The sequence below is a fragment of the Heterodontus francisci genome, chromosome 46 (assembly GCF_036365525.1).
Source record: "Heterodontus francisci isolate sHetFra1 chromosome 46, sHetFra1.hap1, whole genome shotgun sequence".
Lineage (NCBI taxonomy): Eukaryota > Metazoa > Chordata > Chondrichthyes > Heterodontiformes > Heterodontidae > Heterodontus > Heterodontus francisci.
Window position 1 is genome coordinate 12154129 of NC_090416.1, and position 15297 is coordinate 12169425.

The 15297-nt window shown below is 52.0% G+C and overlaps 1 protein-coding gene across 2 annotated transcripts in view; it reads left to right on the plus strand.

The window, feature by feature from the left end:
* Positions 1-15297, plus strand: part of LOC137356827 (interleukin-6 receptor subunit alpha-like) — a 38964-nt gene that overhangs the window by 4230 nt on the left and 19437 nt on the right. Inside the window, exons 1-3 of one of the 2 annotated variants that reach the window (XM_068022644.1) lie at positions 9450-9620; positions 10765-11001; positions 11905-12025. In XM_068022644.1, the coding sequence (XP_067878745.1) occupies positions 10785-11001; positions 11905-12025 (338 nt within the window). In that variant the 5' untranslated portion in view covers positions 9450-9620; positions 10765-10784. Of the gene's footprint in view, positions 1-9449; positions 9621-10764; positions 11002-11904; positions 12026-15297 lie in introns of those variants that run through there. The other variant, XM_068022643.1, reaches the window with a different exon arrangement.

A 15297-nucleotide genomic window follows, 5' to 3' on the forward strand; every position in this document is an offset into this window, starting at 1 on the left:
ATCCCACTGCCGCTATTGGAAGAAGTGGGGGGTAGAAAAAGGGATCTGCTTACTGCATGTGGGATCTTGCTGTGCGCAAGGCGCCGCGCGACATGACGACAGCGGCTGCACTTCAGAAATTGCGTCATTTGGGACCTCTTCAGGCTGTGAAAGGGGCTCTCGCAATGCGAGCTGGTTGCTGCTGGTGCGTCTGACATTGTCAGCAGGGTGTTAGGTGCTCCAGTCTGTGTTAGACTCAAACCCAGAGCCCTAAAGTGAAAGGGCAGCGATGAGTGACTTCCCCTGATACTTGTCGCTGGGGGTTTTTTTTTCTCGGTGTGAAGTGTGTTTGCAGGAGGGTGTGAAAATGCCACCTCTTGTTGTGAACAGGAAAATCAGATTTCACAGTGCCCAAGGTGTGTTAGAGTCTATCCGATTGTTCATTCTGTTTCAGCCTCTGCCTTTCTGCTGTCAGTCGTTCCCACGCCCCGAGCTGTGGGTAGTCGGTGAGGCGCGGGAGGGGGGTGGGGGTGTCTTGCTCATCACCTCAACCCGTGCTTCCTGCTGTCGGCTCTTACTGGGTCTCCATTCAGTGCGAGTTTATCTCCCGCAGGCTTCGGCCCTGGGAAGGCCCAGCCCAGTATTGCTGGAGGCCCCGCCCCCTCCCCCCCCACCACCGCTCTCCCGCCACTTAGTTATTTAACAAAATGTAAATTAGCGAATAAATTACTCACCCACTTCCGCTGTCCGGTCCCGAGCGTTCTTGGTGTCGGTGACCAGCAGTCTCGGGCCTTCAGGTCCCCGTATGCAATCCAGCCCTCTGTCTTGTCTAACCATTGAGTTGTCTACTTGTCTCTCTCTCTCTCTCTACCCCTTCGTCTATCTACCAAGATCACAAAAACCAGAGTATATATCCATTACCACAAGCTGAGATGTGAGTTGGTTGGAAAAAAAAAATGTACTGGAGACAAGTGTTGAGAATTAATCAGTGTCAGAGCAGCAGGAAGCATTCAAGAAGGAGATAGAGACAGGCAGATATGTTCCCACAAAGAAAAGGAGATGTCAAAAAAAACATACAGCTTATGTTAGACACTGAGAGCTCAATGCTGCAGCAAGCCGAGAGGAGTATTAAAAACGTAGGGGTGAAATTAAAAAGGAAATTAGGATAGCAAAGAAAAAATATTGGCAAGGAAAACCCAAAGATGTTATATAAATACATAAAGGGCAAGAGGATAACTGAGGGAAGAGTAGGGACGATTAAAGACTGAGAAGATCGTGTGTGTGTGTGGAGGCGGAAGACGTGGGCATGGTTCTTTTTGCGCCTGTTTTCACAAAAGAGAGAGGGGCAAAGCAGACATCGTAGTTAAGGAGGAGTGTGGAATATTGGACGGGGTAAACATATGGAGGGAGGAGATGTTAAGAGGTTTAGCATCTTTGAAATTGGATAAATCCCCAGGCCCAGATGAAATAGATCTCAGGTTACTAAGAGAAGCAAGGGGAGAAATAGCGGAGGCTCCGACCATCATTTTCCAATCTTCTCTAGCTACAAGCGTGGGGCCGGAGGACTAGAGGACAGCTATTGTTCCATTGTTGAGAAAGGGATAGACTGAGTGATTACAGACCAGTCAGCCGAAGCTCAGTGGTGGGAGAATTATTGGAAAAAATTCTGAGGGACAGGGTACATCTTCATCTCAAAAGAGATGGATTAATCAAGGGCAGTCAGCATGGATTTGTTAAGGGACGGTCATGTCTGATTAACATGATTGAATTTTTTGGGGAGGTAACAAGGAGGGTCGATGAGGGGATGAGGGCAGCGAGTTTGATGTCGTCTACGTGGATTGTAACAAGGCTTTTGACGAAGTCCTACATGGCAGACTGGTCAGGAAATTAAAAGCCCATGGGACCCAGAGCAAAATGACAAGCTGGATCCAAAATTGGCTCAGAGGCAGGTAATGGTTGATGGGTGCTTTTGTGACTGGAAGGCTGTTTACAGTGGGGTTCCACGGGGTTCAGTACTAGGACCCTTGATTTTTATGGTATAGATCAATGATTTAGACTTGAGTGTAGGGAGTATGATTAAGCAGTTTGCTGACGATAGGAGAATTGGCCATGTGATTGATAGTGTGAAGGATAACTGGAGACTGCAGGAAGATATCAATGGACTGATCAGGTGGGCAGAACAGGGACAAATGGAATTCAATCCGGAGAAGTGTGAGGTAATGCATTTGGGGAGGGCAAACAAGGCGAGGGAATACACAATAAATACTGAGAAGTGTAGAGGAACAGAGGGACCTTGGAGTGCATGTCCACAGATCCCTGAAGGTGGCTGGACAGGTAGATAAGGTTTTCGAGAAGCCGTATGGGATACTTGCCTTTGTTGCCGAGACATCGAATCTAAGAGTTGGGAGGTGATGCTGGAACTGTATAAAGCACTGGTTAGGCCACAGCTGGAGTACTGCGCGCAGTTCTGGTCGCCACACGATAGGAAAGATGTGATTGCACTTGAGAGGCTACAGAGGAGATTTACGAGGATGTTGCCGGGACTGGAGAATTTTAGCGATGAGGAAAGATTGGACAGGCTGGGATTGGAACAGAGGAGGCTGAGGGGGGATTTAATTGAGGTGCGTAAAATTATGAGGGGGCCCGGATAGAGTGGGGCAGGAAGGACCCATTTCTCTTAGCAGAGAGATCAGTAACCAGGGGGCATCGCTTTAAACTATTTGGTAGAAGGATCAGAGAGGAGTTGAGGAGAAAGTTTTTGGCCAGAGGGTGGTGAAGGCAGAAACCCTCATCATGTTTAAAAACACACACTTGAAGTGCCATAACCTCCAGGGCTATGGACTGAGAGCTGGAAAGTGGGATTGGGAAGGGCAGCCCTAATTGGCCAGCACTGATGCGATGGGCCGAATGGCCTCCCTCTGTGTCATAAAATGTCCACGTTTCTGCGCTGTTTGTGGGATCTTGCTGTGCTGTGCACGGAGTACACTTCAAAACGGACTTCATTGGCTGTGAAGCACTTTGGGATGTCCTGAGGTTGTGAAAGGTGCTAGAGGAATGCAAGTCTCTTGTTCTCTCTTCTCCCGCCCTCTCATCTCTCTCTCTCTGTCTTCCACCTTCTTTTCATCAGCTCATCTCATCCACTCTTCTCCCTTGCCCTCCCGCTCTGCTTCATCCCTCTCTCTGTCCTCCCCATCACTCCTGTCTCCCTCTTATACCTTCCGCTTCTCTCTCTGCCCTCTCACTCCCTTTCTCTCCCTCTCTCTCCTTCAACCACTGCCGTCTCTCTCCCACCTTCCCTCCATCTCTCTCTCTCTGTCTTCTGCTTAATTTTTTCTTCTCCCTTCACTCCCACTGAGTGCGGCCTTGCTATTTGCACACCCAGTCCGCCTGTCAGCCTTGTTTGCAGAGATGGGTTAAAGAGCAGAGTTAGCAGAAACTACTGGACAGGTTAGATACAGAGTAAAGCTCCCTCTACACTGTCCCCCATCAAACACTCCCAGGACAGGTACAGCACGGGGTTAGATACAGAGTAAAGCTCCCTCTACACTGTCCCCATCAAACACTCCCAGGACAGGTACAGCACGGGGGTTAGATACAGAGTAAAGCTCCCTCTACGCTGTCCCCCATCAAACACTCCCAGGACAGGTACAGCACGGGGGTTAGATACAGAGTAAAGCTCCCTCTACACTGTCCCCCATCAAACACTCTGTGACCCCTAGCTCCAGACTCTGTAGCCAGGGGGGGAAACAGCCTCTCGGCATCGATCCTGTCAAACCCTCTCAGAATTTTAAGTGTTTAAATGCGATCACCTCTTTCTTCAGAACCTCCAGAGAGCATAGGCCCATTCTACTCAATCCCTCCGCACAGGACAATTCTCTGATGACCTATTCCGCACCAGTTGGCCTCTCCGGCCTGAGGCTGAGGTCTAGTTTCCTGACTGGCTTGCACAAGGCCAGAAGGATGACAAACCCAACAGGGCGTGTCTGTTTTCTTTGGTTTCCTGGTAACATTGGCACCACTGCCCTCAAGGCATGTGAAAATCACAAGTTACCAATTCACACATCTGCACAGCTTTGCATGCTGTCGGGTGTGAAGCCCTCTTCATAACCTACTTTCAGTCCAGAAAGGTTAAGAGAGAGAGAGAGAGAGACTATTTCCTCTGGTTGGGGAGGGGGAGTCCAGAACAAGGGGGCAGAACCTTAAAATTGGAGCCAGGCCGTTCAGGGGGTGATGTCAGGAAGCACTTCTTCACACAAAGGGGGAGTGGGAAATCTGGAACTCTCTCCCCCCGAAAAGCTGTCGAGGCTGGGGGGGGAGTGGGGGTCAATTTGAAATTTCCAAACTGATATGGATAGATTTTCGTTGGGTTGGCGGGGGATTAAGGGTTACGGAACCAAGGTGGGGAGATGGAGTTCAAGATACAGATCAGCCATGATCTGTATGAGGGTCCCATGAGGGTCTGGCAGCGATGCCCACCGCAGCCGTATTGCCCGCGGGTGATGCGGAACAGTCAAGTTGGCCTCCCATGAGGCTCGGGCTGGGGAGGGTGGGGGGAGCGTGATCTGACATCATCTCCTGGTTGAACGGCCAGGCGTAGAGGAAAAAGAGTGAGGGGTGGTGTTAGGCGGTGACCGAGGGGTCCCCGTGAGTGAAGGGCAGCGGTGTGGCCAGCCCCGAATGGGGAAAAACCATCAGCGAGCCCGTGCTCCTTCAGGTGTGATGTAACGTCGCACCCTGACCTTTACACACTCGGCCACTCATCTGCCGAGGTGTACTGTTCAGCACGCGTGCAAGTGAAGTGCTGCATCCGATCGCGTGGTGACAGGCAGCTGAACCGAGGGTGCAAGAAAAGAGGCAGCAGCTTGAAATGCATCACGCCCACTGCCTCTGTCTCGCTGCCCGCCCACAGGGCAACACTGCCCCTGACCACACTCTGCAGCATTGTGCTTTCACTCAATCCTGCTCGGCGGGCAAATGTCACACAAAATGTTTGTCCCAACTCCCAGGGCAGGTACAGCACGGGGTTAGATACAGAGTAAAGCTCCCTCTACACTGTCCCCCATCAAACACTCCCAGGACAGGTACAACACGGGGGTTAGATACAGAGTAAAGCTCCCTCTACACTGTCCCCCATCAAACACTCCCAGGACAGATACAGCACGGGAGTTAGATACAGAGTAAAGCTCCCTCTACACTGTCCCCATCAAACACTCCCAGGACAGGTACAGCACGGGGGTTAGATACAGAGTAAAGCTCCCTCTACACTGTCCCCCATCAAATACTCCCAGGACAGATACAGCACGGGGGTTAGATACAGAGTAAAGCTCCCTCTACACTGTCCCCCATCAAACACTCCCAGGACAGATACAGCACGGGGGTTAGATACAGAGTAAAGCTCCCTCTACACTGTCCCCCATCAAACACTCCCCAGGACAGGTACAGTATGGGGGTTAGATACAGAAAAAAAAACGGGGATTAGATACAGAGTAAAGATCCATCCACACTGTCCCCATCAAACACTCCGTGTTCCATGTTTATACGGAGTGTGCGAGGTTACAGCCCCTATTTGAGTATCTGAAGGGGCTGCTCCTCAAATTCTGGCTGCACTTCAGTCCCACGCTCCTGATCTTTGGGCACCCGGTGCGGAGGGGCTTGGGCCGGGAGGAGGATCTCATCGTCGGTCTGCTCCTGGGCCTGGCCAAGGTGGCCAGTCACAGGTCCAGGTTGCGGGCCGTCAGTGGGGGGGGTCCGTCCTCCCCGATTGCCTGCCCCTCTTCCACGGTTACGTTCGCGCCCGGGTGTCCCTGGAGAAGGAGCATGCGGTGTCCGCCGGTACGCTTGAGGCCTTCCGCGACCGGTGTGCTTTCACTCAATCCTGCTCGGCAGGCAAATGTCACACAAAATGTTTGTCCCAACTCCCAGGGCAGGTACAGCACGGGAGTTCGATACAGAGCAAAGCTCCCTCTACACTGTCCCCATCAAACACTCCCAGGACAGGTACAGCACGGGAGTTCGATACAGAGTAAAGCTCCCTCTATACTGTCCCCCATCAAACACTCCCAGGACAGGTACAGCACGGGGTTAGATACAGAGTAAAGCTCCCTCTACACTAAAAAAAAAAAGAAAAAAAAAAAAACAGGGGTGACTGCTGCCTGATTGAGGACTGCTCAGTGGTTCATGAGGTTCAACTGACTGGCTGTGGGTTGGAAGGTGGAGGCTGTGTGACTGCTGCATGAGGAAGACAGAAATTGAAAGGCAGGTTTTTTTCCATCTCTCCTTATTCCAAAAGAGGAGGCCAAAAGAACTGACAGCTCTTGTGAGTTTTTTTGAAGCCCTTTCATTGATTGTTGTGGGGAGGGGGAAAGAAGAGACCTGGAGACCTTGGGTGGGGCTGTTTTGTTTGCACCTCCTCCCACTCCGCCTACACCTCCAACAGTCGCTTCCGGAGGCCTCCAGTGGGGATGGGGGGGGGGGGGTGCCCATCCGAGTGGAAGGAAGGCGCGGAGGTAAAATAAACACCGAGAGGCGGGTCCCCTGGGCACCATGGCACAACCTGAACCTGAGCTCAGCCCAAGGTCCGATCCCGGGGAACCCATCCATCCCAGGGCTGGAGTCAGGCCCAGGGTAGCTAAAAAATAAATGTGCGGAGGCAGAGGCCTCTGATGACACGGAGGTCTCTGAGCTTCCGTGCCCTTGTGGGAAAAAGAGGAGAAGGCACCCCTCCACAGAGGAAACACAGGGCTCTGAGGTGCAGGGTCCATCTATTGGAAGGGAGCTGTCTCCTGTTTCGGGTCCTCAAGTTCCCCTTACCACCACCAACATCAAGGCTGCAAAGCCTGGGCAGGAGCTCCCTACCCCTCAGGATAGAGGAGAGGGTTAAAACTGCTGTCCCATCTGCTTGGGCCTGTGGGCGTTGGTGGTGCAGGAGATGGCCTCCTCTCTCCCCCTCCGGTCTCGGCTCCGGCTGGATTTCCAGAGTTGGGAATTACCGTCTCCCCTGGGCCGCTCACTGGCCTGGGGACGGAGGTGGAGTGGTGGGGGGGCGTGGGGGTGGGGGGGGGGTTCCTGAACCATTGGCACCCATAGGCTGCAGTTCCACACAAGAACCCAGCGAGAACTCCTCTGCCATCGATCCTGGGGGTGAGAGTGTGACGGAGGTGAGACAACCCGAGCCGCCTCTCGGAAATGCCCTCCGTGCCATTCCAATCGGTGCGGAGGGGTTTCCTGTACGGGCTGCTCCTGCACACTCTCCACTTCCTCGCCCTCGTCAGCCGGCCGAACACGTCCTGGCGGTTCGCGTTGCCATCTGGCGGCGAGGGGAAACCCTGATGGAGGTCTCTCTACGCGGGAGTCTTCCCCCTTTACATCGGGGACCTAGGGTGGAGGGTGCTGCACAGAGCAGTCCCGTGCAATAGGCTTTTAAGTAGGTTCACGGACTCCCAGGCCGCCTGTACTTTCTGCGGCCTGGACGAGTCCGTGTTCCACGTTGATACGGAGTGTGCGAGGTTGCAGCCCCTCTTTGAGTATCTGAAGGGGCTGCTCCTCAAGTTCTGGCTGCACTTCAGTCTTTGGGCACCCGGTGCGGAGGGGCGTGGGCCGGGAGGAGGATCTCCTCGTCGGTCTGCTCCTGGGCCTGGCCAAGGTGGCAATTCACAGGTCCAGGTTGCGGGCCGTCGGGGGGTCCGTCCTCCCCGATTGCCTGCCCCTCTTCCGCGGTTACGTTCACGCCCAGGTGTCCCTGGAGAGGGAGCGTGCGGTGTCCGCCGGTACGCTTGAGGCCTTCCGCGACCGGTGGGCACCGCAGGGACTGGAGTGCATCGTCGACGCCGAGAATGGCATTTTAATTTGAGTCTTTGGTTTATTTATCTGTTTTAATAAAGTTATTTTAAAATGTATATAAAGGCCCCCTTAAAAAAAAAAGGGGGAAAGTAAAAACGGGGGAGTTCTCCCCGGTGTCCTGGGGCTCAATATTTAATCCTCAACCTACAGCAGGAAAAGCCGATGCTCCGGGTCATTTGTGGGATCTTGCTGTGCGTAAATTAGCCGCCATGCGTTGCTCAGTGCAACAGCGACTCCACTTAAAGCACGTCATTGGCTCTCGAACAGGGCACGCTCTTTCCGACATGTTGCGACTGCAGGTTCACAGTGATTATATTGAGGCAAATAACTGTTTCAAAACAAAGAATTGGGTGGATGTGCTCAGCGATACGGAAAATGAGTGGGTGGAGAGCTGAACATGCAGCCATTGCTTCTGTCGACTTGTCTGCCCACGGTCTGTTGCTTCTTGTTCACTTGACGCCTCAGTGCCCAGCAGTCATCGCCAATCTCGCGCCCTCGCTCCTCCTGGTTTTCCGCGGGCACAGCCGGGTCTGGTGAACATGGGCTCGGGTATTGGTCCAAAGTGGGGGTGGGGGCAGAACCTTAAAATTCGAGCCAGGCCGTTCAGGGGGTAATGTCAGGAAGCATTTCTTCACACAAAGGGGAGTGGGAAATCTGGAACCCTCTCCCCCAGAAAAGCAGTCGAGGCTGGTGGGCGGGGGGGAGGGGAGGGTCAATTGAAAATTTCCAAACTGAGATTGATAGATTTTTGTCGGGTTAAGGGGATTAAGGCAGAACCAAGGTGGTGAGATGGAGTTAAGAGACAGATCAGCTCCGATCTAATTGAACGGGGCAACAGGCCTGAGGGACTGAATTGGCCTCCTGTCCCTCTGTTGGTATGTCCCACCAGTGACACTGAGGTAAATGGCAGGCTAGTAGTTTCAGGACTTGGTTGAGCCTTACCGGCTAGGCCGGACGGCCATTTTGGCTAAGGTAGCGGGCTGCCAATTCCGGTTGGGCTTCTTCCTGGAGGGTTGGTCACGGGACCTCCTCCCGCCAACTGCGCCGGCCTCACCGCCTTCCCCTCATTGGCCCGTCCTGGTGGCGCCAAGTCTTCCCACGGCCAACAGACGCATCATCGCCTCAACGGTCAAACAGCCTTTTCGTCCCCGCGGTTCCAACCGACAGATAAACAAAAGGATTGAAAGGAAGTTTTGGTTTTAAACCGCCCCCGCCCCCAACTGTGGTTTTTGCTCCCGGGAATCCTGTTCCCAACGGCACCCTGGAGATTCCATTTCAATTCCTGGAGACGCCAGGGCAGTTCACCCCCCACCAGCTGAGGTAGGGGTGAAGTCACCGGCAATTTTAGAACCGTCGCCCGCTCAAAGCCATCGTCAGCATGGGGACACGTGGGAATTGGACGCGAAAACAATTGTTTCAACACCTTCTTGGAACTGTTGACGTCCTGTTTTTCTTCTGAGTCAGATTCCTTGGGTTCCCGGCCTACAAGATGTCCCAACGTCTTGCGTGGGTGAGACACGTGCACAAACAGAAGTTAACTTCCCCATTCTAACCCAAGAGCGAATGCAGAAACTGTAGCTCATAATCCAGGCCGACTGAGGGAGTGCTGCACTGTCGGAGGTGCCGTCTTTCAGGATGAGACGTTAAACCGAAGCCCCCGTCTGCCCCTATCAAGTGGATGTGAAAGATTCCACGGCTGCTATTGGACGAAGAGCAGGGGGAGGTGGGGAAGAGTTCTCCCCGCTGTCCTGGAGCCAATATTTATCCCTCAACCAACATCACTAAGAAAACAGATGATCTGGGTAATTATCACATCGCTGTTTGTGGGAGCTTGCTGTGCACAAATTGACTGCCGCCCCCCCACGCCCCCCTGCTCCTTAGTGATGATACTTTAAAAGGTACTTAATTGGCCATGAAGCATCCTGGGAGTCACTGAGGCTGTGAAAGGTGCAATAGAAACTTGCTTGTTTTCTTTATGTCACTGCAGTGCCACCACTGGGGGGGGAGGTTGTAATTACAGTGTGACATGTTTACATGGCAGGTTGTCCTTGTAAACTCACAATGGAGCAAAGGACAGAATGTGTAACGTTAAAGTCCGATTCTCCCCAATGTCTAAGCCCCTCCACGTGCCCGAGGGCTACATTAAACCTTGACTGCACATGGCGAGACATCACTAAGATATACCAGTCTCCAAATAGTGGCAAAAGAACCAGAGGGGGAGATGGGGAGAACTTTTTCTTTAACGCAGTGAGCTGTTGTGATCTGGAACGAGCTGCGACTGATTGGATAGCACTTTTAAAGAGCCAGCACAGGCACGAAGGGCCGAATGGCCTCTGTTTACTCGCTGATTCTGTGATTGTACACTCGTTAAAATGGCTAACATTCTCCACGGAGATTTCTGACCTTTTCTCAATGCTAGAGATCAGGAGGGGGGGGCGGGGGGGGGGGGACAATGAAAGGAAGGACGCTCTCGAATTATTTTTAGCATCCTGATAACACAGCTGGTTTACAAATATGAGAACCACTATGCGGAACAGAAAAATGAAAGTTTAATAGGCTTACTTTTCTCTTTCACCTTCCCCCTCCCCACCATGTCCACGGTGGACTTGTCACCGTGCGTTGGTCGTGGTGAATTACTTTGGAGCGTTCACTCCTGCTAAGGAGACCGACGTGACGGTCATTTTTAATGCACAGCAAGATCCCACCACCAGCAAGTGAGATCAATGACCAGTTGATATGTTTTTTTTATGGGGGTGGGGGGTGGCTTTGGCTGAAGGAGAGATGGGAAGTCTGGGAGATTTGGGAGACGCGAGCGAGATGCTAACATCCCGTCACGAAGCCATTATTTCGTTAGCGAGGAGACAGCGGTGGTGTCTCGTGTGGCAGGAAGTGATGTCATCGGGCGGCCCCGGCTCCTTTCACTGATTGGTCGATTTCACCTTGCAGCGGTAACCAAGGGCATTAGGATGGCCCGCGTTGGCGCCCAAGTCGTCATCGACTGTGGCCCGGAGGGGACGGAGGGGACGGAGTGGAGATTTAACAATAAGGTGCTGAGGCCCTCTCGTCGACAAGGGGTGAATGCCACCAGGTTGATCTTGAACTCAGCGCAATCGAGCGACACTGGCAACTACCTCTGCTTGAGCAATGGCACGAAGATGTCCGCTGTCCGACTGGTCGTCCAAGGTGAGGGGGATTCCGTTTCGGAGTTGAGGATGAGGGTGCTTTGAAAATTGGGATCGGTGGATCTTAGTTGCTTAAGGGGACGCAAGCTGGGGAGGTGGAGGTGAGATGCCGATCTGCCCCCGATCGAATTGAATGGCGGAACGGGTTTGAGGGGCTGAATGGCCTGTTCCTGTGCTGTACATTTTATGTCAAATGCAAAGTGAGGTCGACTGAAAGATAAGGAAGGAAGCTGCATTTCTATAGCACCTTTCAGGACGTCCCAAAGGGCGTTCGAGCCAATGAAGTACTTTGCGAACGGCAGTACTGAGGGAGTGCCGCACTGCCGGAGGTGCCGTCTCTCAGGATGAGATGTTAAACCGAGGGCCCCCCCGTCTGCCCCTCTCAGGCGGATGTGAAAGATCCCACGGCCGCTATTGGAAGAAGTGCCGGGGTGGGGTGGGAGTGGGGGGGGGGGGGGACGTTCTCCACCCCCCCCGGTGTCCTGGGGCCCAATATTTATCCCTCGACCGACATGATCACATCGCCGTTTGTGGGATCTTGCTGTGCGCAAATCGGCTGCCGCGTCTCCCACACGACGACGGTGACCGCACTTCAGAACCAAAAAATAAAAAGTGCTTCGTTGCTTGTTCAGCGCTTCGGGAACATCCTGAGGTGGGGAAAGGAGATAGAGAAATGCAGCTATCGGTTATCCTTTCCTTCTGAGCGATGAAGATTGCTGCCATTTCCCAAGTGGTTGGGAGACGGGCGCAGCGGGTCCCCGTGTGACTTCACCCAGTCGCCGGGCACTATACTTATCCCATTGTACATCTGTCCTTGGAAAGTGGCCAAGGTGTTGTTCCTGAATGGTGCTCTGGCCTCCAGCGAAGGCCGTGAAGGCAATAAAAACGTGTTTTTTCTGCTCAGAGGCTCCAAGGACGCCAACACTCAACTGCTTCTTAAAGTCGTACCTCAGCCCAATCAGATGCGAATGGCACTCGGAGGAGCTGAACAGGTTCACCAGATGTACCCTGTCTGTCAGATCGAGGTGAGGCCGCCGGCGGAATTAAGTCAAGCGTTGGCACAACAGGTTTCGGCTACTGGGTATCAGGGCCTGATGGGGTGCCCTCTCCTCTCTCTCTCTCTCTCTCTCACTCTCCCGCTCTCCCACTCTCTCCGTGCAGTTAGAAGGTTGTGGGTCGCAGCCCCCGCTCTGCACAGACTGCAGGCCGTAATCCGGGCCGACACTCCCAAATGCTGAGAGAGTGCTGCATCGCCGGAGGTGCCGTCTCTACGGATGAGACGTTAAACCGAGGCCTCGTCTGCCCCTCTCGGGTGGATGTAAACGATCCCACAGCCGCTATTGGAGGAAGAGTGGTGTGGGGCGGGGGGGGGGCGGGGGGTGGGTGAAGTCTACCCCGATGTCAATATCGCTAAAAAAACAGATGATCTGAGGCATTGTCACAACACTGTTTGTGGGATCTTAACTGTACCTTCACTGTAACACTCTGATATATCCCACACCCCTCACTGTAACACTCTGATATATCCCACACCCCTCACTGTAACACTCTGATATATCCCACACCTCTCACTATAACACTCTGATATATCCCACACCCCTCACTGTAACATTCTGATATATCCCACACCCCTCACTGTAACACTCTGATATATCCCACACCCCTCACTGTAACACTCTGATATATCCCACACCTCTCACTATAACACTCTGATATATCCCACACCCCTCACTGTAACATTCTGATATATCCCACACCCCTCACTGTAACACTCTGATATACCCCACACCCCTCACTGTAACACTCTGATATATCCCACACCCCTCACTGTAACACTCTGATATATCCCACACCCCTCACTGTAACACTCTGATATATCCCACATTCCTCACTGTAACACACTGATATACCCCACACCCCTCACTGTAACACTCTGATATACCCCACACCCCTCACTGTAACACTCTGATATATCCCACATTCCTCACTGTAACACTCTGATATATCCCACACCCCTCACTGTAACACTCTGATATATCCCACACCTCTCACTGTAACACTCTGATATATCCCACACCCCGCACTGTAGCACTCTGATATATCCCACACCCCTCACTGTAACACTCTGATATATCCCACACCCCTCACTGTAACACTCTGATATACCCCACACCCCTCACTGTAACACTCTGATATATCCCACACCCCTCACTGTAACACTCTGATATATCCCACACCCCTCACTGTAACACTCTGATATACCCCACACCCCTCACTGTAACACTCTGATATATCCCACACCCCTCACTGTAACACTCTGATATACCCCACACCCCTCACTGTAACACTCTGATATATCCCACATTCCTCACTGTAACACTCTGATATATCCCACACCCCTCACTGTAACACTCTGATATATCCCACACCTCTCACTGTAACACTCTGATATACCCCACACCCCTCACTGTAACACTCTGATATATCCCACACCTCTCACTGTAACACTCTGATATACCCCACACCCCTCACTGTAACACTCTGATATATCCCACACCCCTCACTGTAACACTCTGATATACCCCACACCCCTCACTGTAACACTCTGATATATCCCACACCCCTCACTGTAACACTCTGATATACCCCACACCCCTCACTGTAACACTCTGATATATCCCACACCCCTCACTGTAACACTCTGATATATCCCACACCCCTCACTGTAACACTCTGATATATCCCACATTCCTCACTGTAACACTCTGATATATCCCACACCCCTCACTGTAACACTCTGATATATCCCACACCTCTCACTGTAACACTCTGATATATCCCACACCCCTCACTGTAACACTCTGATATATCCCACATTCCTCACTGTAACACTCTGATATATCCCACACCCCTCACTGTAACACTCTGATATATCCCACACCTCTCACTGTAACACTCTGATATACCCCACACCCCTCACTGTAACACTCTGATATATCCCACACCCCTCACTGTAACACTCTGAGAAACCCCACACCCCTCACTGTAACATTCTGATATATCCCACATTCCTCACTGTAACACTCTGATATATCCCACACCCCTCACTGTAACACTCTGATATATCCCACACCTCTCACTGTAACACTCTGATATACCCCACACTCCTCACAGTAACACTCTGATATATCCCACACTCCTCACAGTAACACTCTGATATATCCCACACCCCTCACTGTAACACTCTGATATATCCCACATCCCTCACTGTAACACTCTGATATATCCCACATCCCTCACTGTAACACTCTGATATATCCCACACCCCTCACTGTAACACTCTGATATACCCCACACCCCTCACTGTAACACTCTGATATATCCCACACCCCTCACTGTAACACGCTGATATATCCCACACCCCTCACTGTAACACTCTGATATATCCCACACCCCTCACTGCAACACTCCGATATACCCCACACCCCTCACTGTAACACTCCGATATATCCCACACCCCTCACTGTAACACTCTGACATATCCCACACCCCTCACTGTAACACTCTGATATACCCCACACCCCTCACTGTAACACTCTGATATATCCCACACCCCTCACTGTAACACGCTGATATACCCCACACCCCTCACTGTAACACTCTGATATATCCCACACCCCTCACTGTAACACTCTGATATATCCCACATTCCTCACTGTAACACTCTGATATATCCCACACCCCTCACTGTAACACTCTGATATATCCCACACCCCTCACTGTAACACTCTGATATATCCCACACCCCTCACTGTAACACTCTGATATATCCCACACCCCTCACTGTAACACTCTGACAAATCCTCACAGCCCTCACTGTAACACTCTGATATATCCCACACCCCTCACTGTAACACTCTGACAAATCCTCACAGCCCTCACTGTAACACTCTGATATATCCCACACCCCTCACAGTAACACTCTGATATCTCCCAAATCCCTCACTGTAACACTCTGATATACCCCACACCCCTCACTGTAACACTCTGATATATCCCACACCCCTCACTGTAACACTCTGATATATCCCACATCCCTCACTGTAACACTCTGATATATCCCCACACCCCTCACTGTAACACTCCGAAATATCCCACACACCTCACTGTAACACTCTGATATATCCCACATCCCTCACTGTAACACTCTGATATATCCCACACCCCTCACTGTAACACTCTGATATACCCCACACCCCTCACTGTAACACTCTGATATATCCCACACCTCTCACTG